The 25,243-nt window shown below is 43.0% G+C and overlaps 1 protein-coding gene across 11 annotated transcripts in view; it reads right to left on the bottom strand.

Moving 5' to 3' along the window:
- Positions 1 to 25,243, bottom strand: part of HMBOX1 (homeobox containing 1) — a 106,745-nt gene that overhangs the window by 21,473 nt on the left and 60,029 nt on the right. For all 11 annotated transcript variants that reach the window (XM_033053918.2, XM_033053915.1, XM_033053913.2 and 8 more), the window contains 2 exons: positions 18,063 to 18,173; positions 10,534 to 10,687 (listed from right to left, as the gene is read on the bottom strand). In XM_033053918.2, coding sequence (XP_032909809.1) covers positions 10,534 to 10,687; positions 18,063 to 18,173 — 265 coding nt within the window. The remainder of the gene's footprint in view (positions 1 to 10,533; positions 10,688 to 18,062; positions 18,174 to 25,243) is intronic.

Genomic DNA, 25,243 nt, shown 5'->3' on the forward strand with positions numbered 1-25,243 from the left:
ATGGGTGAAGATCTCCCAGGAGGGATGAGGCACTGCAGGAATCAGCCCTGGCCCACCCACTGGGAAGGGTTTTGCTGCTGGAGACCCAAAATTCCAACCAGACAAACTCCAATCAACACTGAGGGTATCACAGACACCACTCACAAGACAGCACACGATTCCAAGGCTTTATAAGGCAACATAAATAAACAGCAAAACTTGGTTTTTACATCACTCAGTGCAGAATATCTTTATTTGCCTCTATGGAACAAAATATTCTACTGAGCAGAGTCAGCAGCTTTTGAGTTCATCTGGCTGGGTATTCCTAGAACAGCCACAAAAGTGGGAAGCTCAGGGCTGGATGTGTGTGAATAATGTCACAATTAATTCAGCTAAATGAAAGGATCCTACAGGATTCCACAGACCAGGACAATTCCTGCAGCACCTGAAGTTTTCCAGCACCTGAAGTCAAGATGAAACCTGACTTTGGGCTCAATACATGTATTTTTCCTAACACCCAGGCATTTCCAAAATTGTTATCCAGGTAGTAGAAAATGTATTTAATATCAATTTATTCTGTACCTTGCAACCTAAATACAACACAACAGGTGGAATAAAGCAAAGGAAAATGAGAAATAATGAATGAACTCAGTAATGCCAGGGAATTAAACTATTACAGACCAACTTCAGGAGGTTCTTCATATGTAACACAGAATAAAAAGAGATTTAAGGGAAGTTTTAAGCCATCAGGAAACTTAGGGATCTTTAAAGAATATTTTTTTCCTGCTGGCAGCAGCAATATCTTATTTTTATTTGCTAAGGATTGTTCAGTGACCACTCACCATCCATAGGGAGAGTAAACAGTTGAATTTATTATCCTATTTTTTTACAATTTTTTTTTTTGCCTACAGGATTGTGACTAGTTATCTTGGAAATAATAAACTCCAAATAATCAAAAGATTGTTTCATTTACCAACACTCATCATGTCTTGGATTTTAAGAGCACTTTTTACACCCAGATCATCAACAAAAGCATTCTGAAATTGTCTTTTTTCATCTTACTCTTTAATATCATTACAAGAATTTACAGGTAGAAGAACAGCAAAGTTCAAGGATGCAGAGCCAAGAAACCAGATTAAATCAATCCACAGCTCCTTGCTCCAAGATTTGTGCTCCCTGCCCTGAGCCATGGTTTCTGCCATGAGTTTAAATGTCATTGTTACCCTCACTCACATCAGCTGAGCTTTTTGAGGACAATCCTTTTAGGAGGCTTGGCTTGGTAGCAAAGCCCCAAAAACAACTGAGGAATTGTTGACCAGAAAAACTCATTATTGTCAGCATTTCTGGACTTTACTGAAGTATTTGATAAAGTGACAAAGGGGAAATTATTCATGATTTCAGAAAAAACAAAAATTAATATAATTATGAGATAAGGTAGAAAGGAAACATCTAACTAAGAGGAGGCTGAAAAATTAAACTAATGGCATGGGAGACAACAATCAGGGATACTCCTGATGCATCATCTTTGAAGCATCTTAAAAACAAAACCAATTAATGATCCTGACAGAAAGGCTGATGGTGATGAATCTGCTGAGAGCAAAGTCAGAAGCCACATCCACACAGTGAGCTGAAGCACCACCAAAAGCAACAGAGAATCCTAAGGGCAAGAACTAAACAGAAATTTAACAGTGCAGCATCCAAGGTCACCCACTTTGGGAACAACAGCTTCAGAGGCACAAAAAGATCATCAGCTGGGAAGATCAGGGTTTGTGAAGTCACTGTGACCAAAAGATTGGATGCAACAAAAGCACCAAAAAGGCCAAGCCTGACATAGCTGAGGATGCTGCTGTTCCAAATCCAGAGAGAAAAGTATTATATAAAAGGCAGACAGAGTTCCTCACACTCAGCAAAGTATTCAAAACAAATGATGTGTCTTCCAAAGGAAAATCAAACAAATAAGAAAGCTGTGCTATCCTGGATCACAAAAAAAAAATTAAACCCAAACAAAGAATTAAAAAATTATCTAGGATGTGGTAGTGACTTTTGTGGCTTAAGCCCATATGGTTCTCTGATAGAACATTCCTTCAGGTTGTTTAAAGTGCTCCACAGCCTGACCAAGAGCCCATAAATACATGATGCAACAACTTCAGAGTCTGACTTCGGAATTTTCCTCCCTCACTTCTCCTGGTAATGGCTCTCTTTATTACTTGTGCAAAGACCTCACATCTGTTACTCCATGGCAGAGTTTCCTCTGGCTGGACTCTGTTCAGAGCTGCAGTGAGAGTCACACTGCACACTTCTGGAAAGCAGGAATGGGAAAATCCAACCACACTCTGGGCTGGAGGGTGCTCCTGGATCCTCCTTGTTGGCTGCAGCAAGGGCAGAGGTGACAAAGTGCCAGTCTGGTCCTGAATCCCTTCTGAGTGCTTCCCACATCACTCAGGAGGTAAATTCTGTAATTCCCTTTAGTGGGTTTGCTCCAGAGATAACATTACACAGCTCAGAGCAGCTCTGGACAGCCCTGACATTATGAACAACCACAAGAAATAGCTGAACGTGCCAGGGGCCACCTCACACAGTTTGTGTGACAAGTTTGTCATGGCTTTCCCTCCCTCCTGAATCCATGTTAAAATAGCTGAGAAAATAACAACTCAGCTGATTAATAAATCTCTGTGTTCCCAATTCCTTCTGTGTCCTTTAAACAGGAAGAACACCACCATGAAGGACTGAGGCAAATCACAGCACCAGATTTGTATTTTTACAGTGTTCTTGCAGCAGGCAGCACCTAGAGGTCTCAACATGATTGTAAAGAGCAAGAGGTTCTGTGCATGAACTCAGCACAAGCCCTTGACTCACAAAAGTGGTGCCCTAAAATGACTGGCACCAACAGTTCCATTAAATACAGTTCTGCAAGGCAAATTACTTCCACTGGATACAAAGAAAGCTGGCATTTTTGAAATTCACAGCAATTAACACTCCCACGACCAAACTTCATTTGTTATCAAAGCACTGCACACAGAAAGGAACAAATTCCAACTCCTGTTGTACACGACCAGGTCTAAACCAGTAGCAGTTCTTTAGGAAAGGCTATTCCAAGAAGAGAGACTCTCAATCAATACACAAAAGTGATCAGTTAAAAAAAAAAAAACAAAAAAACCCAGATGTTAGGCTGAAGGTCAGAGAACAACAGGACTTGTATTCAGGTGTTTGTGTAAGCTGGAATATTTACCCTGGAAATATGGAAATCAGCTCTGCTTGGGTCCCCACTCACCTGCCCCAGGTCACTAAAAATTGAATGTAAGAATAGAAAAGGTCCAGAGAAGAGTGACAATTAATATTATTAGAGGCAGGGGAAGCCTTGGTGTCTGAGAAGAGATAAGAGAGTGACTGTTAAGTTCAGAGAGGAGATAAACCAGCAGCACATTGATAGCAGAGAATGATCCTGGATAAATGCAATGTTCTGCCTTATTCTTTCTCATGATACTCATGCCAGAGGGACCTTTGACTTTTTACACACATTTTAGCATTTAAAATGAAACTAGGTATAATCAGCTCTCCAGAAGTACCCTGAAGACCTTAGCAAGATTTAGAAGGAATTACATATTTATATGAATAATAAGAATGCCCAGAGCTGCAAGAGCAGGATTAAAAATACAAGATAGGAGATAAGAGCTTTTGTCCACAGCCACATGGCTGCTGGCCAGGTGTGAAGCAGGCACAGGGTGGAGAGGACAGGTAGGAGGAATGATAAACACCACAACTTCAGAGCTGGGATGAGATCCTGCTTGTCACCTTCATGAGCAGGGGACAGAACCCTGAGGATCTCAGTGGTGCTGGAGAAATGCAGCAGAGAATCTGGACTGAAGGAGAATTGTCATTCCTGAAATGTGGGTTTGCTGCACCAGCCAGTGTTGTTACAGATCAGACTGACAAAGCTGCTTTTTCTAAATGTTGATTTCAGTTATTCTGACCTTGGCAGATTAAAGAATTTTATCTGAAGTCTGCTGCAAGGAGCTGCCCCTCCTGCAGATCACCTTTTTATTATTTTTAAAAAGAGAGACAGAGAGAGAACACAGGATACAAAAAGCACCTGAGCTCTCTAGAAAGCAAAATAACTCATTAGATGCTGGATCCTTGAAGAAACCTGAGTCTGGCAAGGCTTTGGACAGACATCCTTGCATTCTATTTTACTGCCTGCAATCTGCCAAACAACTGGGATTTGCTTACAGCTGATTAGAATAGGAAGCTTGTATATTATGCATGTCTGAGAGGGAACAGAGCTTGATCTAATGCAAAATAAGGCAGATCCTGTGTGCCAAGCAGAAAATGGCTGCTCTTGCATTTTATGAAGACACAGAGCAATGACCCTGAGCCAAACCACTTGAACCTTCACACAGGCAGATGATTCTTGCCTGTGTCTGAATGGCAAAGTGAACTTTGCTGGGTGCCTTTGCAAAGTGCCTTCACTCAGATCTCAAAGCATTTCAGGAGCACAAACAGCAAAGATCCTAAAAAAAACCAAAAACCATTCCCTGTGTCTCAAAGGACTTAATGAAGTTGAATCTCCCCCTAGAAGTTGCTGACTAACAAACACCTTATGACAGGATTGAAAGAGCTGGGAAAAAAATATAAAGAAATCACCTGATGTTTCTCTCTGCATTAAGATCAAGTAGCTCAGAACCATCCTGACAGATTTCAGCTGATTTGCTGCTGAGAAATGTTCTGTAGCTCCTGGAGGTAATAACCTGCTTAGTGCTGTGCCATTCCTGAAGTCAGGAAGTTTTTCCTAATGCCAATATTCCTTGGTAACCCAAGAATTAGAGGCTTTTGGCACTTTTCCCTGAGCTTGACTCATCTCCCAAGCTGGTAGTGGATATTTTACAGCTGAGAACAGCGAGTCACCAAAAGGTTCAAGGACACCTGAGGGTCACAGGGACAGCAGAGGTAACTCCCTGCCCTCCTCACCTCCCAGCACACCCAGGAAAGATGAGCAGCATTCCTGAGCCAACCCGTGGCCATTGTTATATTGATGAGAAGCTGCTGTTCTGTTTCTAACAATGCAGCAGCCTAATGGAAGGGGCCAAAGGACATTACTTCCTGCTCTGCTGTCAGCTTGGAAAGGGAGAAACGCAATGAATCCCAAACTGAAATCTCCTTGCACAGGAAACTTAGATCCCCTATGGGGCCGGTATTAAGGTTCTGCTGGAAGACATAACTAAGAGTAATGGGATGAAATTAAGTAAGAAAATTTCCTAACTGAATTTCAGGAGCTAATCGAGCTCTCGTGCTCCCCAGGGAAGCCGTGGAAGCCCCGGCGCTGGGGAGAGCTGCGCTAAAAGCGCTCTCACAGTCGGAAGGGTTTCTAACGAGGCACGTCAGCCTTCATCTCACTGGGGGTCAGGACCATGGCCAGGACACCTCCTCAGGATCAGGGTGGGATGTGCCTCTGCCAGGAGGGGAAATCTCTCAGCACAAATCTCTCAGCACCATGCTGCAGTGATTGGTTTTGGTGTGGAGATGACCTTCCTCAGTTCGGGTCTGCTTTGGAGGGGAAACAAAACCACAGCTGGTTAAATCACACAGAGATGGGCAGTGGTGCCACAGTGATCCTGGAATTATGGAATGGTGTGACCTGGAAGGGACCTTAAATCTCATCCTGGTACAATTCTGACACCTTCACTATCCCAGGTTGATCCAAGCCCCATCCAGCCTGGCCTTGGACACTTCCAGGGATCACAGCCTGGAATATCCCAATATCCCATCCATCCCTGCCCTCTGGCAGTGGAAGCCATTCCCTGTGTCCTGTCACTCCATTCCCTGTGTCCTGTCCCTCCATGCCTTGTCCCCAGTCCCTCTCAAGCTCTCCTGGAGCCCCTTTAGGCTCTGTAAACAGCTCCAGGCTTTCCCTGGATTCTTCTCGTCTCCAGAAGAAACCCTTAACACTCTCAGAGGAAAAGATGCTCCATCCCTCTAATCCTCATGTACCTAATGCTCTCCTGAAACTTGGGAAAATCAAAGGATGCCAGTACAACCATGCCTGTAAAGAAACCAGGAACTCATCCACCTCAAACCAAACAAAATCAGAATTAAAACCAAGCAGACCAAACAACTCCATGGAATCTCCATCTTTTTGTTAAACTTCCTGAACTTCCTGGTGGCTCCAGCTGTGCATTCCTGTTCTTTGCCCTGGCACAACAAGCCAAAACAATTCAGGAAGATACAAGGGGAAATAAAGAGGATTTATTTTTCCTGAAGCAGGCTGAATTGGCTGCTATTTCCATCAGACAAGAAACATCTCTGGCACGGAGCAGGAGCAGGGAAACTGAGGAGGAGGAATTGAGAAGGGTGTTGAGGCAGGGTAACACCTAAGGATGAGCTGGTGACAAACTGTTAATGCAGCTCAGCTACAGCAGGAAACTGTACCCCCCTATCTTGGGAAATCTAAACCCATTTCTCTTCTGAATAAAGCCAAGTGAAACACCTGACTCTGTTTTGCCACCTATGAAATGGGGATGATGGGGATCTGTAGCATCTCAGTCTTATTTCATCTAAAAACACCTTTATGAAAGGAGTTTCAGAAGCACAGACAAGTGTTAAAATAAAAACCCAGAGCCATAAAATCAAACCAAATAACCCTCAACCAGAAAGCAAAGTCCCTGCTCCCTAGACAAACTGAAAGATGTTCAACTGATGAATTATTAATTTTTGTTTAGGGCAGAATTTACAGTTATTTTTAATTTAATCTTTGGATAAAGCATATACTTAAAAAACAACACTCAGTCTTTAACAACACTCATGAAAAGTACCTTAAAATGGGTATAAAATCACTGATTCTACTGCCAAATTAGTTTTTTTTTTTGCCTGGAAAACAAGATAAACTTCTACTCCAACATATGATTAGAAGAGAGGCATAAATCACTGGGGGGGGGGAATAATAATAATAATAATAATAATAATAATAATAATGATTCATTTAAAAAAAGAGAAAGCCCTAAGGCAATTTTCAATTTCATACTTCTGATGAGAAAGGTTGAAAAGGAGAAGCAGAGAAAAGAAAAGAAAAAAAACCCACAACATTATCTTTGGGACAAGACATAACAAAAAAAGAACACCAAAGTGAACCAGAAAGAAGCTTTCAAGTTTAACCTCAGGTTTGCACAGAAAGGACTCTTGCAGTCTTAGCTCTGCTCCCAAAGGAGGGCAAAGCCACACAACAACATCCACACACTCAAAACTCAGCATATTCCATGAGCAGGAGGCTCCAGAAGAGAACAGGTCAAGGTTGGCATCAGTAGCACTGCAGTTGTCTGAACCACACCTAGTCTGCAGTTAAATATAGAACTTTACTTTCTGGAACCACTGCTCCTCTTAACCTTCAGAGCATAAATATTCAGGGAGATATCTACAGAAAAATAAAAAAGTAAAGGGATAAAGAGACCTGAATCTATTGTCCAAAAAAAAAAAAAATCTAAGACCAGGGATTAATAAACTACCCTGGGAGGATTCCAAAAAAGCAGTGAAGGCTGGAGAATTGAATTACAGAAACCACAAGCAGCATCCTGGAAATCCAGTATAAACCAATTAGTTCCTTTAATACACATAGCCTGTAGTCAGACCCTCAGGTACATCAGACATTGCAGGATATGGCCCTAACTCCAATCTTCATTCTATCAGGTTGGCACCAATATAGTAATTAATTGAACTGGAATTTTTTGTTGATTTAAAGCAAGAAACTACCCCTTCAACCCTCAGCCTTCTCATTCAGTTCATGGATCAAATCCTGACAGGTGCTGTGCATTTTCAATAGGAGAGCCTGGTCCTAAGAACCAAATCCATCAGAATTTTGGAATCACATTGAGATTCTTCCCTTGAAGTGCTCTCAGCTGCTTTGACACACAGACTTCCAGCAACTCCAACTTTCACCAACTGAATCCAAGACAAAAGTAAAAGCAGGGGGCACAATTAAGTGATGGAGCAGGTCAACACCCTCATCCTCAGCCAAAAAATGTTCACACAGCATCACAGCAGCATTTCACAGGGAAGGAGTTTTGCAGAGATTCCACCCTCTTATCTTCTGGCATTAAATTAAACCATCAAAGTTAGTTCTAATTGCAGAGAGGAAGGTGCACAGAGCTCTCCTCTGAGTGCATTAGTGGGATGGAATTGTCTCCTGGATCTCTGTTTCTCCTTCCTGGACAGGTATCAGCCCACATGAACAAGCATTTTCCTGAGGTTCCCAGAGCAGTAGCTCCAAACCAGGTGCCCAAACCCTTGTGTGCACCAGCAGGACACACAAACAGTTCACTGAAAGTTGCATTTCATTAGGGAAAATTCATCTCAGTCCATTAAACTCCCTATACTCAGAGTGAAAACTTAATCCTGCAGAGGAAAATGCAAATCAGACAAACAGCACCAGCCCACAGGCAATGCCAAACACCATTTTAGTGGCCAAATGTTTATCCCTGACCCTGGGCCATCAAGGGAACCTGATCTGCTTGGCCCAGAGGGGTCTGGTTGCCTTCATCCTGCTGCTCTTATGAGTCACATCATGGCCAAGCCTGGACACCCCCAGTGACCTGTCAGTGAAATTAGTGACTTTTTCCCAAGGGCTCCCATTTTTCTCCCACTCTTTCAAAACTTGTCACATAAACCAGCTCATCCTTACAGCTATTAAAGCACAACAGTTAAACAACCATATTCCCATTGCTTTATGGTGTAGCTTTATTGTCACACAACATTTTTACTGTGTTCCTGCCTCCAGTAAAACTCCTCAGCTTTGCTTCCCAGTATCCCACACAAGGCTGTGAAAAGCCAGCACCCACAGTGACCAAATTAATATTAAAAGCCAGGATTAAGGCAATGTGGCAGGAGCAGAATAAGGAGGAAACCCCAGCAGCAAAGACCTTACAGAGCACAAGAAACAAAGAACAAAACCAAAAACAACAAAGAAGAATTTAATGAAAAATCAGATTGGGTGATTATGTATCTGCATTCACAACTGGATGATTTCCAGGGTCAAGACCAACTTGATTCTTTCAATACCAAAACACAAATCTTTCTAAACAGATGTACTGAAATACATTTAATTTCTAGAGTGTCCCAGCAGAGGCTGGCTTGAGGAGAGAGGTGGATGAGGAAAGGGTGGTTTGCTCAGCTCTTTATCAGCAATTTCCCCAGCAAAGGAGTCTGAGGCACAATCAGGGCTCAAACACCAAACTTTCTGCACTTTGGGCCAGACAGAAACCAGGAAGAAAAACATCCATGCCCAAAACCATTTCACACAGAGGGGGGATCAGAGATGCTGCTGCCCTGAAGGCACACAGAGCTGTGGTGGTTCTGTCCTTCTGCACACACAACCAGGACAGTCAGACAATCATTTCGAAGTGTTAAAGATCCTGTCCTGCCCCTTGTTCTGCCTCTGTGGAGGGGAACACTAGAAAAACACACTATCAGATCACAGGGCTTTGCATTAGTTGGGTCTAACAAAGCAGAACAGATTTCAAACATTTACGTTATTTCCTCTGGGGAAACATCCAGGCAAAGCCAAAAACATCAATGCCAGATAAAATATCAGTGCCAGGCCAGAATAGGGAAACAAACATTTCAGTTACTGGTTCCAGTCTTGCAGAGACACAAAAGTGTGTCCAGCCTGTGTTCCTGAGGGAGCTCAGCATTTCAGTCTTACCTCAGGCAAAAGATGATTCCCTGCTCTAATCAGTTCCCAAGACCCCCATGCAAGCAAGAGGAAAGGGAAGCATGAAAGAAATGGTGAAAGCACATCCTACAAATCTGCTGGCTGAGATCTCACTGGGGCTGCAGACCCAGGAAGAGTGTAACACACACAGTCATCCATTCCTTCCATGGGAAGGAGCCTCCTCACACTCTCAGAGGGGGAAAAACTCCTCCCAGCCATTTAGCTCTGGATAGAAATTAGAATTCATTCCTAAACTACATCCAAGCTCCCCAGCCCTTTTCTACTGTACAACATTACCCACAAAAGACATTCCTGTAAGCAGAGGGAAAGGTAAAGCATAGCTGGGCTCAGAGAGGAGAGTTGGGAGCTCTAATGATCACCTCTGCATATGGATTTGAAAGACCCACTTTGCTCTGAGCTGCTGTAAAAGGGTTCTAAGAGGCTTTTTGGACCAGGAATTTACTGCTTGTTAGGCAAAGTTCTGTGTCCTGAACAATTACAGTGCTGCCAAAATGCCAGTGTCCACTTTAAAACATCAGAGGACAAGTCAGGAAAGTGCAAAGGAGAAATGCAGAATGGAAAGAGCTTGCAAGACCCTCCCAAGAGAGCCTGGATCAGGGTAAGTGGAAAAGTTTCTACAAAAGCAAAGGAAGAGCTGAGCACCAACATGCTCAGACTGAGCTAAGGACATGATGTACAAAAAAAAAGAGACACTGTGCAGAGCAGCATTAAAATTTTTTAAACATTCTTTAAAAAAATCTTAAACTTATTCCAGCCTTGCACTACAACACATCCATAAAAACAACACTGGGAAAAGGACCCTTGTGTTGGCTTTAGAAGCCCCATGTCCAAGCACATACCTCTCCATAACAGCCAGGCACTCCTTTCTCCACGTGAACCGACTGCCTCGCCGTAGTCTGAAGGTCCCAGAGGTAGCTGTGACTGGGGGAGGTGTCTGTCTCCATTCTGGCTCTTCTATTGGGATGGGAGCTGGTCTCATGCTTAGTGTAGCCCCTAAGGACAATAAACACTGTGTTTCCCAGAGGGTTAAAAGTCAGGCCCATCCTCTCACTCCTGCTCGTGAAAAAAAAAAAAAAGAAGACAAGACAGGTGATGAAACCATTCAAACTGGAAAGAAAAAAAAAAAAAAAAAGTAGAATTATCCAAGCCACCTTAAAGATACACAAAGCCAGCTAGGATTCCCATTTCCCAAAATCCAAAGCAGAAAGGGATGACCATGGAGATCCAAGGGGATGACCATGGAGATCCAAGGAGTGGACCATGGAAATCCAAGGAGCCGATGGTAGAAAAATCTGCTCTGTATTCATCAAGAGGAAAAAGATCACACAGAAAGGGTGAGCTGTGCCCCAGCTGGGATTCATTTAGGTTGTGCTGCCACCTCAGCTGTCAGAAAATAGGAAATAGCAGTTTCTATTTAATTGTACAACAGTCTCGGGAAGAAAAACGGAAATTTATACTGAAGTTGTTTCAACATGTCTGAAGAGCTGAGGAAATACCTGAAGCAGCTCCACCAATAGGAACACACCCTGTGGCCTGGGCAAACGTGGGCTCACGAGTGCCAGAGTGGCTGAAAAAGTCACTGAAAGCAGATTAACATCACAGCCTTCCTCTCCTGCTCCCCTTCTGTGGATGCATTTCTCCTTTCTGTGAGCCTGAGCTGGAAAGCATCAGGCACAAGCCAGGATTTGGCAAGATGCCTTCAGGAAAGGCCCCTTTGAAACTTACCCCTGATCCTTTCCACAGCAGCCTCTCAGTTAATAAATCAAGATAAATCAAGACACCCTGGGAGATCGATCTTTGCTACATCCTTGGTGAGGATGGGAAGCTGGGCTAGGACACGAGGACAGAAAGCAGGGGATGTTCTGAAGGACAGCTTTGTGCTCAGTGACTTCCCCTGCAGGAACAGAGCTGTTCTAGTGTGTAAAAAAAAAATTAGAAGAAAAGGTTGTGTGAAAAGATAAATCACCACCTATACTCCATAAGCATCCTGAGCTCCAGTGGAATTCCTGCATGGACAGATCCAGGAGAAGGAGCAGCAGGGCAGTGAGAGCAAACCCCTCAGAGTGCTCAGGCTCACTCAGAATGGTTGGGATTTAATCATCAAAACACACATTAGTGCAACAATACACAGAGGAGTGAAAGGGTCAAGGGAACATTAAAGAGTTTAACCAATACACAAATTCCTACAGCTAAAAAGCAAGAAATGAGCTGTTCAGCCACTTGGTTGTGTTCCTTTCCAGAAATGCACACCAAGTCTTTCCCTTCCTGCATCTGTGCTAGGTAGTGGAGCCCAAAATAATTGCTGAATGTTCCCCAGGAGGAGTCAGTAGGAAGTGAAGCCCACAATCTCTGCCTTGCACACACAAGGCACGGTGCCTCTCCCTAATTCCCAGCTAAGGAGCCTACACAGATTACCAGGTTCCACTGAAACATGAAATATTTCCTATAGTGCCAATTTACTGGGAGGCCATTTCAAGGAGAGCTCCTTATCTAGTCTTTCTGCTACTTGCACAGTTTAAGGGGGTTGGGTGGATATCAAGTTGCTTTAAATACACTTCAAAAACTTGAAAAAAAAATAAATAAAATTTTTAAAAAGAGACAGAGGAGAACAGGAAAAGGAATTAGCTTTCCCTGTATTGTGTTAGCAATATACTTCCCCTGTCTGAAGATTTGATTTCACAGGGAGGGTACAGGAGTATCAGTGAGAGATGCAGAGTCCTTCCATTAAATTTGCCTGAGATTTTTCAGACAAAGGTTGAAAAAAAAAATCTGCATTGAAAGCATAAATTTTCTGCTGCTGCTACAGGTATGTTCACATACTGAATATAATACAGCTTTTTGTTTTAGTAGCCTTCCTAGATCAATTTAGCCATTTCTCTTTTCTATGGGGTAACATCAATATCAGCAGCAGATAAGAGAAGAATATGCTGAGAATTACAAGCAAGAACCCCCACACAGCCAGAGAGGAGGATCTGAATGCATAAAGAGACCCAAAATGGGCTTGGATGAATGCTTGGAAAAACATGATATGGGATGCTCTGAGCTCCTTGCAGAGCCTAAAGGACAAAGGATGGAGGAACAGGACACAGGGAATGGCTTCCACTGCCACAGGGCAGGGATGGATGGGATTTTGGGAAGGAATTTTTGGCTGTGAGGGTGGTAAAATCCTGCTAGAGGTTTCCCAGAGAAGCTGTGGCTGCCCCTGGATCCCTGGAAGTGTCCAAGGCCAGGTTGGATGGGGCTTGGATCAACCTGGGATAGTGGAAAGTGTTCCTGCCCATGGCAGGGGGTGGAATGAGATGACTTTGAACCCAAATTTATAATTTATGATGTGTACATTTGGTAAGTAACCTATGGAGCTTCTCCTCATCCCCCTCTTCAATGAGCTCCCATTTATTCTGCTGCTCCAACACTCCACCACAATATTCTCACCCCTCAGCTCCACTTCTTTCTAACTTAGCAAGTTCCATCCTAGTCACCAGTTCAGATTCTTTTTTTAAACCCCTCAAACAGCTTTTAAGGAGAAGTGAAACTTCTCTCCCTGAGCAGCCAGAGTGAAGAAAAGGCAGCACAAGGTTTTCAGTGTATGCATCAAACAGCAAGGCAGCTCTGAGGGGTGCAGAGGTGAAGTGCCTGGGAAGAATTCCTTTCACACACACAAATGAAAGGAGCCAGCTCTCACTCCCTGCCACTGCTCAGCACCTTTTCCTACAGCACTTGCTTCTCTGGGAATGTTTGTGTGTGACTGAGGATGCTGCAGGCAGGTTTGGGGGAGATGAGGCAGGAGAGGTGCTCTCCAATCGAAATGCAGCTCTCTCCATGTCCAAAATTCCTCCCTGCACATCCCAGAGCCCACCCTGAAGGAAGGGAGTTGCTCTCAGAGCCAGCCCAGGGCTCAGGCAGCTTTGCCATGGAACAGTCACAGAAAGCCTCAGGCATCTCCCAGCTCCAAGAAACCATTTCTTAGGAAGTTTTACTGTACATTATCCTGGTAAGAACAGATGCCTCACTGTATTTTTAGCCAGGCTGACCCCAGATCACACAATAAACACCTCTGGGTCAGATTAATCTATGCTGGATTGAAATCAGCACAAGGTTCCCTCCAGAGCCCATGGTGGGGAGGAGAAGGAGCAGAGCAGGGTCTGTTTGCTCTGCTGTGGATGATACAAATCCTCCAAAGCCATCTTCCCCTGGCCCCTGGAACTTGCTCTAATAGATAAGGTATCCTAGATACCAAGGCTGAACCAAATTCCTTATGAATTTGGTCACTCTCTAACACCTTGGAAGATAATTGGTTAGAAATCAGTTTGTGTAATTGGATGAATTGACTCAGATTGGATGCTTTCTTTGTATAAACATTTTACTGGCTGTAGTTTGAATCCCCCTTGAACCTATAAATGTGACTGTCTGCCCTTTGTCTCTGAGTGATGCTGCATGACCACCCTTCCCATGAAATAAAGATTCTTGTGGAACACAAGGAAGGCTCCAGTCTTTCTCTGCTGGCTGATGTGAGCTCCTGGGAGATGGCTGATGGATATCTGCACTCTCAGGTCCTGGTAAAACAACCACTAGGGACAAAAAAGAGCTTCCACTTGGAACAGCACAGCACCAACCATCCCTTCCCAGTGCAAAGCTCCTGGGACAGCCAGCCCCTGATTTTGGGCTGGCTTTTCTTTCACAGCTAAACAAGAACCGCTAGGGAAATAACAAAAGAGATGTTACCTCCTGATAATAACTCCCTTTCATTTTCCCTTTTGTTCAAGGTGGAAGAGCCCATGCTTCTCTCCAAGGTGACCACAGCTGCCTTTCTGTCAGAGCAGAGTGGCAGAAGTAAATACTCAGCCTAAATGGAAGCAGTCTGTATCCATCTGTAACTCTAACACATCATTTCGAGGTGCCAGCTTCAGTTTGCACTACACAGAGGCAGGAGACAAGCTGAAGTCACTCCATAACAAACTTCCCACATTGCCCAACACCCAGTGCCAGGGAAAATACTCAGGCTAACAACCATCAATCTAAAAAAATAAGATACAATATTTATCTAAAACCTATGGGCTCTGGAAAAAACAGTGAGAATATTGCAGGACACTACTGACTTCTGAAATATATAAAATTTATCTATTGCCAAAATGTTTTCAGTTCTCCACAAACACAGGACAGACAAGTGGTGCCTGTGTGAAAAAAAGCTCCATCTAAATGAAAAGCATCCCTATTAATTGGAATAAAGACCTTTTAAACACCAGCATTTAGTATTGACTTCTTCCCTCCAACAAAAAAAAAAAAAAAACAACTGCCTTTCACCCTAACTGGCAACTCCTTCCAGAAAAATTTACAATCAGCAGCACACTGGAATTCACAGCATTGCCATTAACTCTGACATCACTCCTACCAAGAACACATTGATTAAGACATTTTTTTTGAGCAAGATTATTGCATCCAGTGGGACAAGTGGGTGTTTTGCTCTTGTTCCATGAGACTTCAAGTCTCCTTTGCAACATTCCAGTCTGGTGCTGTCTGGACACCCACCACCAAGGACAGGAGAAATGCACAAGCTGCCCATGCCCAGGCAAATAAACAGCACATTCAGGAGCTCAAAACCAGCTGGAAAAGAATGCAAGGGATGGAATTGTTGAGTCTTGTCCATATAGGAGCAGCATCTGAACAGCAGCAATGCCCTAAAACTGCCCTAAGTCTTTTGGTTGGCAGATGCAGAACTGCTTGTGGATGATTTATAGCATCACACTGCACATTTAACAGCAAAAAAGAAAAATAAAATATCTTGTGATATATTTTTAAGTAGTAATTTGCTGGTGCAAGCACAGTAAAGGACAGGTCCTGCTGTGAGGAGCTGAAAGGTCTCACCTGTATCCAGGAGATGGGAAAGGGAGATAAAAGGTGAGTTCTACAAGTTACACAGAAAAATTGGCAGAGCCAAGAGATATCCAGTCCTTTCCACACAAACCATTCTCCCTTCACAATTTAGAAATTGGTAACATCTGCTGTCTAGTCCTTCAAAACTGGCTCAATTTTTGGTTTTCTTTCCATTACTACACAAATTCAGTCCAAAAAATAGATTTACTCTGAAGATCCAGTTTTTCAAGACAAGGAATTATAGAAATTGGGGAACCAGTAGTTCCCCAAAGCCTCACTTTGCCCTCTGATAACTCAATCCTCCACACAGAGCTGACTTTCTCTCAAAGGACTGAGATTTCCCTCCCAGCAGCTGGAATTGGAGAAGATGGGATGTAGGAGAACAGAAAGCCAAATGCCACCTCTTAGTAAACCAGCAACTAGAAAAAACCACATGGCAGTCATTTCATTTCTCCAGTTTCTTACAAGGAGAACAATTTTTCACACTCTACAGAGAGTGTGGTGATGGCATCAATTTTTTTGGGAACATGGCAGGAAGCTCCACTGATTTCCTCATTTTCTGGCTCTAAGCAGGACACCAGACCAGCTATTCTGTCTACTACTCACAGGATACTCTAAGCAGTACCCAAAACTCAGCTCCTGATTGGTTTTTTAACAGTGATTTAAATCCAGGACTCTGTGGACAAGGTTGGCACCCCCCATTACACATTTGTTCATTCCCATGTTAATTATTCTTGGCTACCTGCTGTGACCTGCAATACAATAGACGGCAAAACTCAAAGTGGATTATCCTACAATGAATAAATAAATACAACCCCCTTTTCCCCAGGTAAATATTCCTTACAGAGACAGGAAAACTCCACCTCAACCTCTAAAAAGAAACCAAGTGCTGTCTGGTTCTAAAAGGAATTTAAGTGCATCCAAATAGTCCCTTGGCTTAGGCAGAGGAAACAATTTGCCTTTTACACTCCTTGAAAATGCTGTTTAAGATCTCTTATGGGGAAAAAGGTTACACTCAACCACTCTTCAAGGAGTTTTTCCATGCCTAAAGCAAAGCAGAGTTAGTGTTGATTCATTTCAGTTTCAGCCATAACTTCAGTGTGGGAACTCTTCCTTCCTCAGACACCTCTCAAGAGCAAAAGGACAAACAAGATGTGAGCTCAGGGATATGGGGAAAAAAAGAAGGTAAAGAGGAAAAGTAAAAATTTTAGAGCTAAGTTGAACAATGGTTCTGCTATTAGCACAAAATATTATTTCCTAAACAGCTTCCAAATAAAGAAAGCAATGCTGGGAAAAATCCACACAACATCTGGAGACAGTTTTGGTGGTTTTTAAACCTTCCAAAAACTCTCAAGTTTTCTCCACTACTTTGGAGGCAACACCTTTCATCAGAAGGAAAAGTCTGGGAGTTACTTTGTAGGGTAAAACCTGAGCTTTTCCAAGCAGCTGGTACTGGATGGTTGTACCCAGGAATTCTGCTGATCCTCACAATTCCTGCCAGTGCAAAAATCAAGGCTTCTTGGCACTTTAACTCTTTCAAACGATTTTTAGAAAAATAGAACATGAACATCTTAAGATGCTTGACATAAACAACAGGCTCAGCTGTCCCTCTGAACCCACCCAATTTAAATCTGAATTATTCTCAGGCCAACTGTCAGCTCTTGATTTTCAGTTTACACACAAAGCAGAAGTTTTGAGGCTCTGTTTCCACTGAAATTTTTCTTAATAGAATTCTGGATATTGAAGCCAAGTTCACATTAGAGAGCCTGTGTTTTAAGTTCCTTAAAACAATTACCCAGTTAATTTAATCAAGCCAATGTTTAAAGGAAATTAAACGTAAATATTTTGATCTTTACAATAAAACTGTTAAAAAGGAAAAATAAGAACTGTGGTCAAACAAAATCTATGGAGAAGAACAATACAAGGAAATTAATTCAACTGTGATTCTGAAGATTGCTGGTTAGTTAAAGATAATGAGGAGCTTTACTTCTCTTTTTGTATTCAAGATCTATTTTAAGATTTGGAGAAGCAGGTGGGATTTGAAAGACACATCTCCAGCTTATCACTGGAACTATCAACATCTCATCCATGAGCTTGAGATCCAACCCAAAACCCTCTGAAGAGCCTCTCTGACAAACTCTGTGGGGTTTTTTTACTGCAACTTCATATTATGCAGCCATTATGAATGGTTTCTATTTGTTCATTCTGAAGAGTCTCAGCTTATATTTCACATTATCTGATTACAAATTCACTGGCTGCTTCTGATTTTCAGATTTAGTGAGTGGTGAGAGGGACAGACTGCTCTGGATGAGGCAGCTCTGCATCATTTATTGCAGAGCAAAAAGCAGATTTGTTCCCACCCTCCTAAAAATTAACCTGGTCAGAGGGAGAACCTCTGGAGCACCCCAAACCAAGAAGTGAATTATCAGTGCTAATAAACAAAAGGTTTCCATCCTGTAAATAAACAGCAGGAGATGTTTAGGTTGCATTTGTTTACCAGGATTTGTCTTCTCAAGCTGGTACCATCTGTAAAATGCCCTTTTCTTCTGTTCACTCAGGTCTGACCCCTGCTGCAACAGCCAATGGGAGATCCGGCTCTGACTGATACCTGCAGAAACCAGAAGAGAAAAAAAAAAAAAAAAAAAAAGAGAGAAAAAGTTCTTTACCAAACATTTTAAGTGGTTTATCTACTGCTAACAGGTGGTGGTGTCTTACAAAGCCCAGGAAGTTGTGATGTTTCAATCCCAGAAAAAGCAGAGTTGAAGCTTCCCTGCTCTGTCCCAAACTGCCCGAATTTCTCCCTGTTCCCCTGTTCAATCTTACTCAAGGAACACTCAAGGAATCTTCATAATCAGCCCAAAACCAAAGAGGGTAAAAATTGAGAAGCCAAAGCTATCACAGACTTGAATTGTCCACATCTTCCCTGACTCCTAAACTTCATGAAATGGGAACAAGTCCTTCCCCACTATTATATATAAAAAATGATTGTTAGGAAACCCTTATCATTCAATGCTTGAAGAAGAAGGGAGATAAACACAGAAAACAGTTTATGTGATATAGATCACATCAGCCCAGAAATGGAGCAAACCAACTGTCAGCAGCTGCAGCAACAGCCAGAAAACAAACCAGACAGAGCAGCTGTCTGTCAGCAAAGCAGGAGTCAAGCTCCAGGTACCCAGGCATGATCAGGGACAAAATGCAGTTCTTAAAGCAAGAGTTCTAAGAAAACAGTAAAAAGGGGGGAAAAATCCTAGAAGTTAATACAGTTATTTCCAAAATGTGACAGGGAATTAAGGATCAACACAGGAAGGGCAAAAAGGAACTAAATAAAACAAGAAGTGCATGAAGAGGTCAGCAATTTAATATAAAAAATGCAGAGTAACTGAAGCACTGCTTCAGAACTCCCTGTGCCTTCCACAAGGCCCTTCAGCTATCAGAACAGGTTAACAACATCCAGCCTCTCCTGAGAAGTGAAGTTTTAGGAGGCACTCCAAGTACCAATATACTGCCAACACCACCTGTGCCACCACCTGCTTGGTGATACCACCTGGGCAGGTAGAGGCTGCTTTGCACAGAACCCAAACCACCTCCCCCCTCTAGAGATGCATCAAGGTTTTAGAAGCTCTCATAATCATATTTAACTCATCAAAAACAGCTCCCTGTAGTTTTACCACTTCTGATGTGGGGGGTTTTATGCTTTTTTTGTGTGTGTGTTGAAGGTAGTTAACTTTAGACTGTCTCAACTTGACTCTCAGGTATCATATCCAGGTGGGTTTACAGCAACCAGATTTTTTTAAATCACTGGGTTTGTGCTCTTAATTGTTCTTCCTCAAACAGAATTCTGGAGGCTATGAAGTTTTAATTGTCCTGGGGGAAAGGGATGGGTGTGTTTTGTTCCTCACTGCTGTTCAGCAGAGCTGTGCCCACAAAACAAACCCTGATTTTGCCAGAACCCACTCCCAGGGATTGCCTGACAGAGCTCAGCAACAGCTGGGGCAGCCAAGAGCTGCCTACCCCAGGGCCCACAGTGGGATCTAAAACTGAGTTTATACTACTGCAGCAGTGGAATTATTCAACCAAACACAACCCTCAGCCCCTGCCAAGTTTACATCAAGTAACTGCAAGCACACAAGTGAATACCAAAAGGAGGCCCTGTAAGCTGATAACACTCTCTGGCCCAAAACAAGGCTGAAATCCTGCCAATCATGCCTGATCACCAGTGGAAAGTCCAACTTTTGAAAATTTGCAGCTCTTGACCTATTATGATTCATAAAAGCCACTTCTTGTCCTGGGCTGTGGGACACAAAGGTTTGTGTCTCAGTGCTTTTGGCTGCCCTGCTCTCATTAATTAATCACTGGGTGACAGCTCCAGTCATTTACTTGTTTACTATGGCCCACTTACACTTATTGCAGTGAATTAGTGTGTGTTGAGTGTCTGGGTAACAACCTAAGATACAAACACAAAGCACTGGTAGATAAAAATTATAAATAGAGATTACATGTCTGCCATGTGGAAAATCCAAATTCTGCTCAAGAGGTTTCCTGTGTCACACGTGGCACAGATGTCACCACTCCAGACAATGTGCTGGAGGGCAAGGCACAGCAGCAGGAGCCAAAACACTCAAGCTGGGTCTTGCCATGCTTACTTTGATGGAATCACAGAAAAATTTGAGTTGGAAAGACCTTTAAAGGTCATCTAATCCAACACCCCCTGCAATGAGCTGGGACATCTTCAACTGGATCACATTGTTCAGAGCTCTGTCCAACCTGACCTTGAGTATTTCCAGGGATGGGGGAGACATCAATTTCCTGACTAACCTGTGCTATCTTCATTATAAAAAGCTTCTTTCCACAAATTATGCACTGTCCCAAAGTCCTGAACTGCATCAAAGTTCTCCCAAACAGAGCTGGAGCTGTGCTGGGATCCTTTTGTGGCTGTCATTTATCCACAGCAGCTGAGTCCTCACAGCCCATAAAGCTGCTTCTGCAAAATGGTTTTAAGATAAAATTTTAAAATGTTTTTACAGATAAAATTTAGGTGTACCTCAGCAAGGTTTAGAGGCCTCCCCAAAACCATATCCCAACAGCTTGACCAGCCCAAGGTCACATGTAAAGTCTTTCAGAATTCATCCAGGATCTCACAGATCCCAGTGCTGTGGGATCCAAACCCATCCTTAACTCCTTTCAATGTAAAAAAACAAATCCCTCAAACTGTCATGTCAGGGTTTCTTGCATCTCAAGTGGGTTTCACACAGCTGTCTCCCAGGACAGTGACCACCAGGACCCTCCTGTCACTTTGTCTCTAATCACATTCTGCTTTAGGGAATTGCAGAAAAAAAAGAAATCATTCTGCTGCCAGAAGCAATTAATGAAATAACTTCTCCAGAACAGTGCAAACCCAGCTGTGCTGAGGAAATTCCCTCTCCAAGTGAAGCAGGGACCCCAAGGAGGGCTGTGGTGCTGTGGGCTCAGCATCAGCAGGGCCAGGAACACACTTGGTTATGGACAGCAGCAATTTTCTCACAGAAAATACTGAAATAAAGTGGTAGCCAGAAAGGATTATTGCAGTTCAGATACTGACTGCTTGTGTCACACTCACTCCTTCCCACAGCAGGTCACACACCCCAGTGATAAAACAGTCTGTGCTTAACCTGCCCAGCCCTGCTGTCTCCTACACAACTGATTTGGGCAGAGTTTCCCTTCCAAATACATCAAATAAACTGCAAAATGCATCGTCAAGAGAAGAGCAGTGCTATGTGCAGCTCAAATCTGCTCACAACCCTCAACTCTGCTGTTCATCAAGTCTTTGGGAAGTGGTTTTCACCTTCACAGATTTGTTCAGCAGCTCTGCTTTGCATTTCTTTCATGTTTCTTTCAGGAGAGGTTTTCAGAAGCCCCTGGAATACGTCAGACCCGGAGAAGAAAGTTAACTGCCTGTGTTTTAATTCTTCACTTTGTAAGCAAAGTCCCAGATTCAGAGAACAAGTGCTTGCAAAGGACATCTATCAATTCAGGAGATTAGCAAGGCTTGTTTACAGAAAACCTGAAAAGATCAAAATCATAGAGAAACAAATCTCTGTGCTGTCATGAGTATTAAAAAAAATTTAAAAAGCAAAAAAACCAGGAAGGAAAATGTTTCTCCAAATGCAGTTTCATGCCATTTGAGAGGATCAGCAATTCAGGAATTTTCTGAATTCTCTTCACAATGGAACTAGTTAAGTTTCCCTGTGTACTGGCATTTGCTCAGCATCCCTGTGTGTGGATTCCAAACCTGTGGGGATTTTATTTGTTCCAGCAGTGCTCCAAGGCTGCCCTCCACTGCACGTGTGTTTAGCATCATCTAAAGCCAAGTCCTGGAGATCTCCCAGCAATTAAGGCAGAGACAGGAGGACAGGGCTGGGATGTACAAGCAGAATAATTGGGAAGGATACCAGAAGTGCACCCTGGAAATCTCTATGTGTATTTAAAAACAACTCAAAAATTATTTCTACATTTTACTGTTAATGGGTTTGGGTTTTTATTTTTTTTTTAATGGTGGTTTGGTTATTATGTTTTTAAGAACTGAGAAAACTGAATTGAAATTTCTGCTTTGTAGCATCAGGAAAATAAGGGTGGTTTTTTCATTCCTTCACTCCATATGTGTAAAAAATAGGAAAGGTAATATTTCCAAACCTTGCAGAGGCATCATCCATCAAACCACTTTAGCCCATCTGCAGAGGGCTCATCCCTGTGCTCTCCTCCCTCTCTCCTTTACTGTAGAACAGAAAAACATCAGTTCCTGCAAACACTTCCCCACCCTCCAGCTAACTTTGGGAGCTCAGCATCCCTGAGACAAGTTCACATTTCTCCCTTCACCCTTTACCTCCTGGCCAACTACAACCACGTGGCAATTGAAGCAAACTGCACCACACAATTTCAAATGATTATTTGATCAAAATTTGGGGCAGAAGCCCCAGCCCTGAGCAGGCTGCAGAGATGTTAAAAGCAGCTCTGAACACCAGGGTAGGAAATTCCGCAGGAACTATTATTAGCTCCTGTTTATACTGTCATTTTTCTTATCAGTAGGAGATTATTTATACAGAGCCCAACCCAAGTGCTTCTTGTTTATCTTATTACAGACACCATTAAAAAAATTTCTATAAAAAGCAGCTCCTGTTTTTAGGACCAGCACTAGTAAGTGTTATGCTAAGTTTTTGCTTCTTATCAATCATCCCTTTATTTTCAAGTCACTTTTTAATACCCTGTTACTATTTTCCAACTTGCTCTGTCCTCTCCATACACCAGGCAGCTCTGTAGAATTTCTTCCAGGTTTAATTTTTCCTGTCAGCTTCATTATCTAAATGACTTTTAAAGTTTCTGCAAATTTTATAAGGATTAAGAGAGCCTCAACATTTTTCTACTGCAACAGCTGGCTTTAACCTTCAGCTCTGTGTTCCTCTCTCCTGCATGCTCCCTCTCCATCATCTGCCTTGTGCTACAGCAGGAAAAACAAGAGGAAAAGCTGTTTATTGATGCAGAGCTGCCCTGTAGGACTGTGGATTCTCTAAGTGCTTTGCAATGTCATAATTAAGAAGGGAAAAGGAAAAATGTGTTTCTGAATGGAAGTGTAGTTTGAAGAATTAGCAAAATAAGATGAAAAGTAGGTTTTGGGGGGGTCACAGTTGCAGTTGATGTTTCTACACCAAGGACAGAACAAGTTACAGAATGGGGATAAAAAAGGACTGGGGAAATAGAGAATTGGTAGAGGTTGAGAGGAAAATTTGCCAGCAGAGCCAGCCAAGCCAAGCTCTCCTGGACAGAACCAGCCATCAATTTTCCACTTCTTTCCTGCCTCTTCCCAGGGCAGAAGGGATGAAAACCAAAAGTTAATTTTTTCTGTTTTCCTCTTGCACAAGTAACTTTTTACAGAAAATCTTTGTGAGTAAGACTAAGGCTGTAAATCCTGAGGTGATGCCACTCTGCAAAGCCTCTGCCTACACAAACTGGTTTTTTTTACTGGACCAGAAGTGGTTTTCAGACATTCCTTGGGAGTCTCTGTCCCAGCTGAAAGGGATGTTGGAGGCATCTGAAGAATACAAAGTCATGCAGCACTCATCAGGCCTGAGACAGCTCTGGGAGGGAGAGCCCTGGGACGCTCTGCTCCGGATCTCTGAGCTATTTCAGTCACTCCTCACCACTCCCTAATTTTGAGAGGAAGCTGATGTTTCTCCCTGCTAGAGCACACTCTTTAATCTGGTCCTTCCAAACATCTCTTTGAGATTTACCTTTTCTCTCAGATAAGCCATGACTATGCACTGAAGAGTGGCATGGAAGTGCTACACATCTGCTCACACAAGGCCAGGGCTTTATTTAAAATGAATCAGCTCCCACCAAGCACAGGGAGGATGACTGAGAGCAAAGATGTACTGGCTTCCCATTAACACAGTGCCTTCAGCTCAGCCCTCAATCTGTCCCACTGACACCCTGCAGCATCTCTCTGGTCCCTCTGTGAGATCCCACTCGTGGCACACAGGAGGGGTGAGTGGGAGGGTGTGAAATCCAGTCAGCCCAACATTTCTTACCAAGATAAAAACAGAGGTTTTGGGACACTAAGGGAGCCCCTTTCTCCACTGGACTCCAGAGGAAAACCGGATTTCTCCACATCACCACTGGAGCTCCGGAGGGAAACTGCTCCTTGTACAGGAGCACTGCTCCAACTGAGCCACATCTGTCACTGCAGGAGGATGCAGCCACCATGGAATGGGACTGCTGCCAACACCCTGCCTGACGGGTGTCAGGCTGTATTCTGACTGTGTCAGGGTTTGGGGTTTGTTTCTTTGTAGTGCTGTATTTCTATTTTAATTTCCCTAGTAAAGAACTGTTATTCCTAATTCCCATATCTTTGCCTGAGAGCCCCTTGATTTCAAAATTATAATAATTTGGAGGGAGGGGGTTTACATTCTCCATTTCAAAGAGAAGCTCCTGCCTTTCTCAGCAGACACCTGTCCTCCAAACTAAAACAGCAACTTTTTGTTCTTTGTCCATATATAAGCCACACCTGATTATAAGCCGCACTTCAGGTTCAGACCAAAATCTTAGTCAAAATGGTGCGGCTTATAATCATGATAATCACTGATACAGACTTGGATCTGGTGATTCTGATTCAATGACCCCATATGTGGCAGTCCCAATGACCAAAACCAACCACTGGCTCCTTTTGGAAAGAATCCTTTTGTGTAGTTTTCCTCTCTTTGCACTGCTTCTCTTGCAGGGGAAGCCAGCCTGACCTGCTGGGTGCTATACAGAAGTTAATTCAGAGATGGGCTCTTCCAGGACTGTATTCAGGCAAGGAATGAACAAAAGCAGGAGAGTCACCCACTACCTACTACAATTTTAGAGTTCAGGTACAATTTAAGCAACTCAACTTACACATTAATTTTTGAAGCATTAGTGCTAACATCTGGTAAGGCAAATAACATTCCTGACATTTACACAAATTGTTAATCTCATGCTTTTCCAGATGAAACTGAGACCAGGGAAGGACAAGTCATTTCACCCAGGATCACAGAAGAGTTGGAGACATGGAAGGAATCCCTGGCTCTGTGGCTCAAACACCAGTTTGTACTTGCTCACCTCAACTGCTGCCATGTCTGCAAACCCCACAGTTCCCAGACAGGTGGGTTCCTATGACATTTCAAA

Source organism: Catharus ustulatus, chromosome 3 (assembly GCF_009819885.2).
Source record: "Catharus ustulatus isolate bCatUst1 chromosome 3, bCatUst1.pri.v2, whole genome shotgun sequence".
NCBI lineage: Eukaryota > Metazoa > Chordata > Aves > Passeriformes > Turdidae > Catharus > Catharus ustulatus.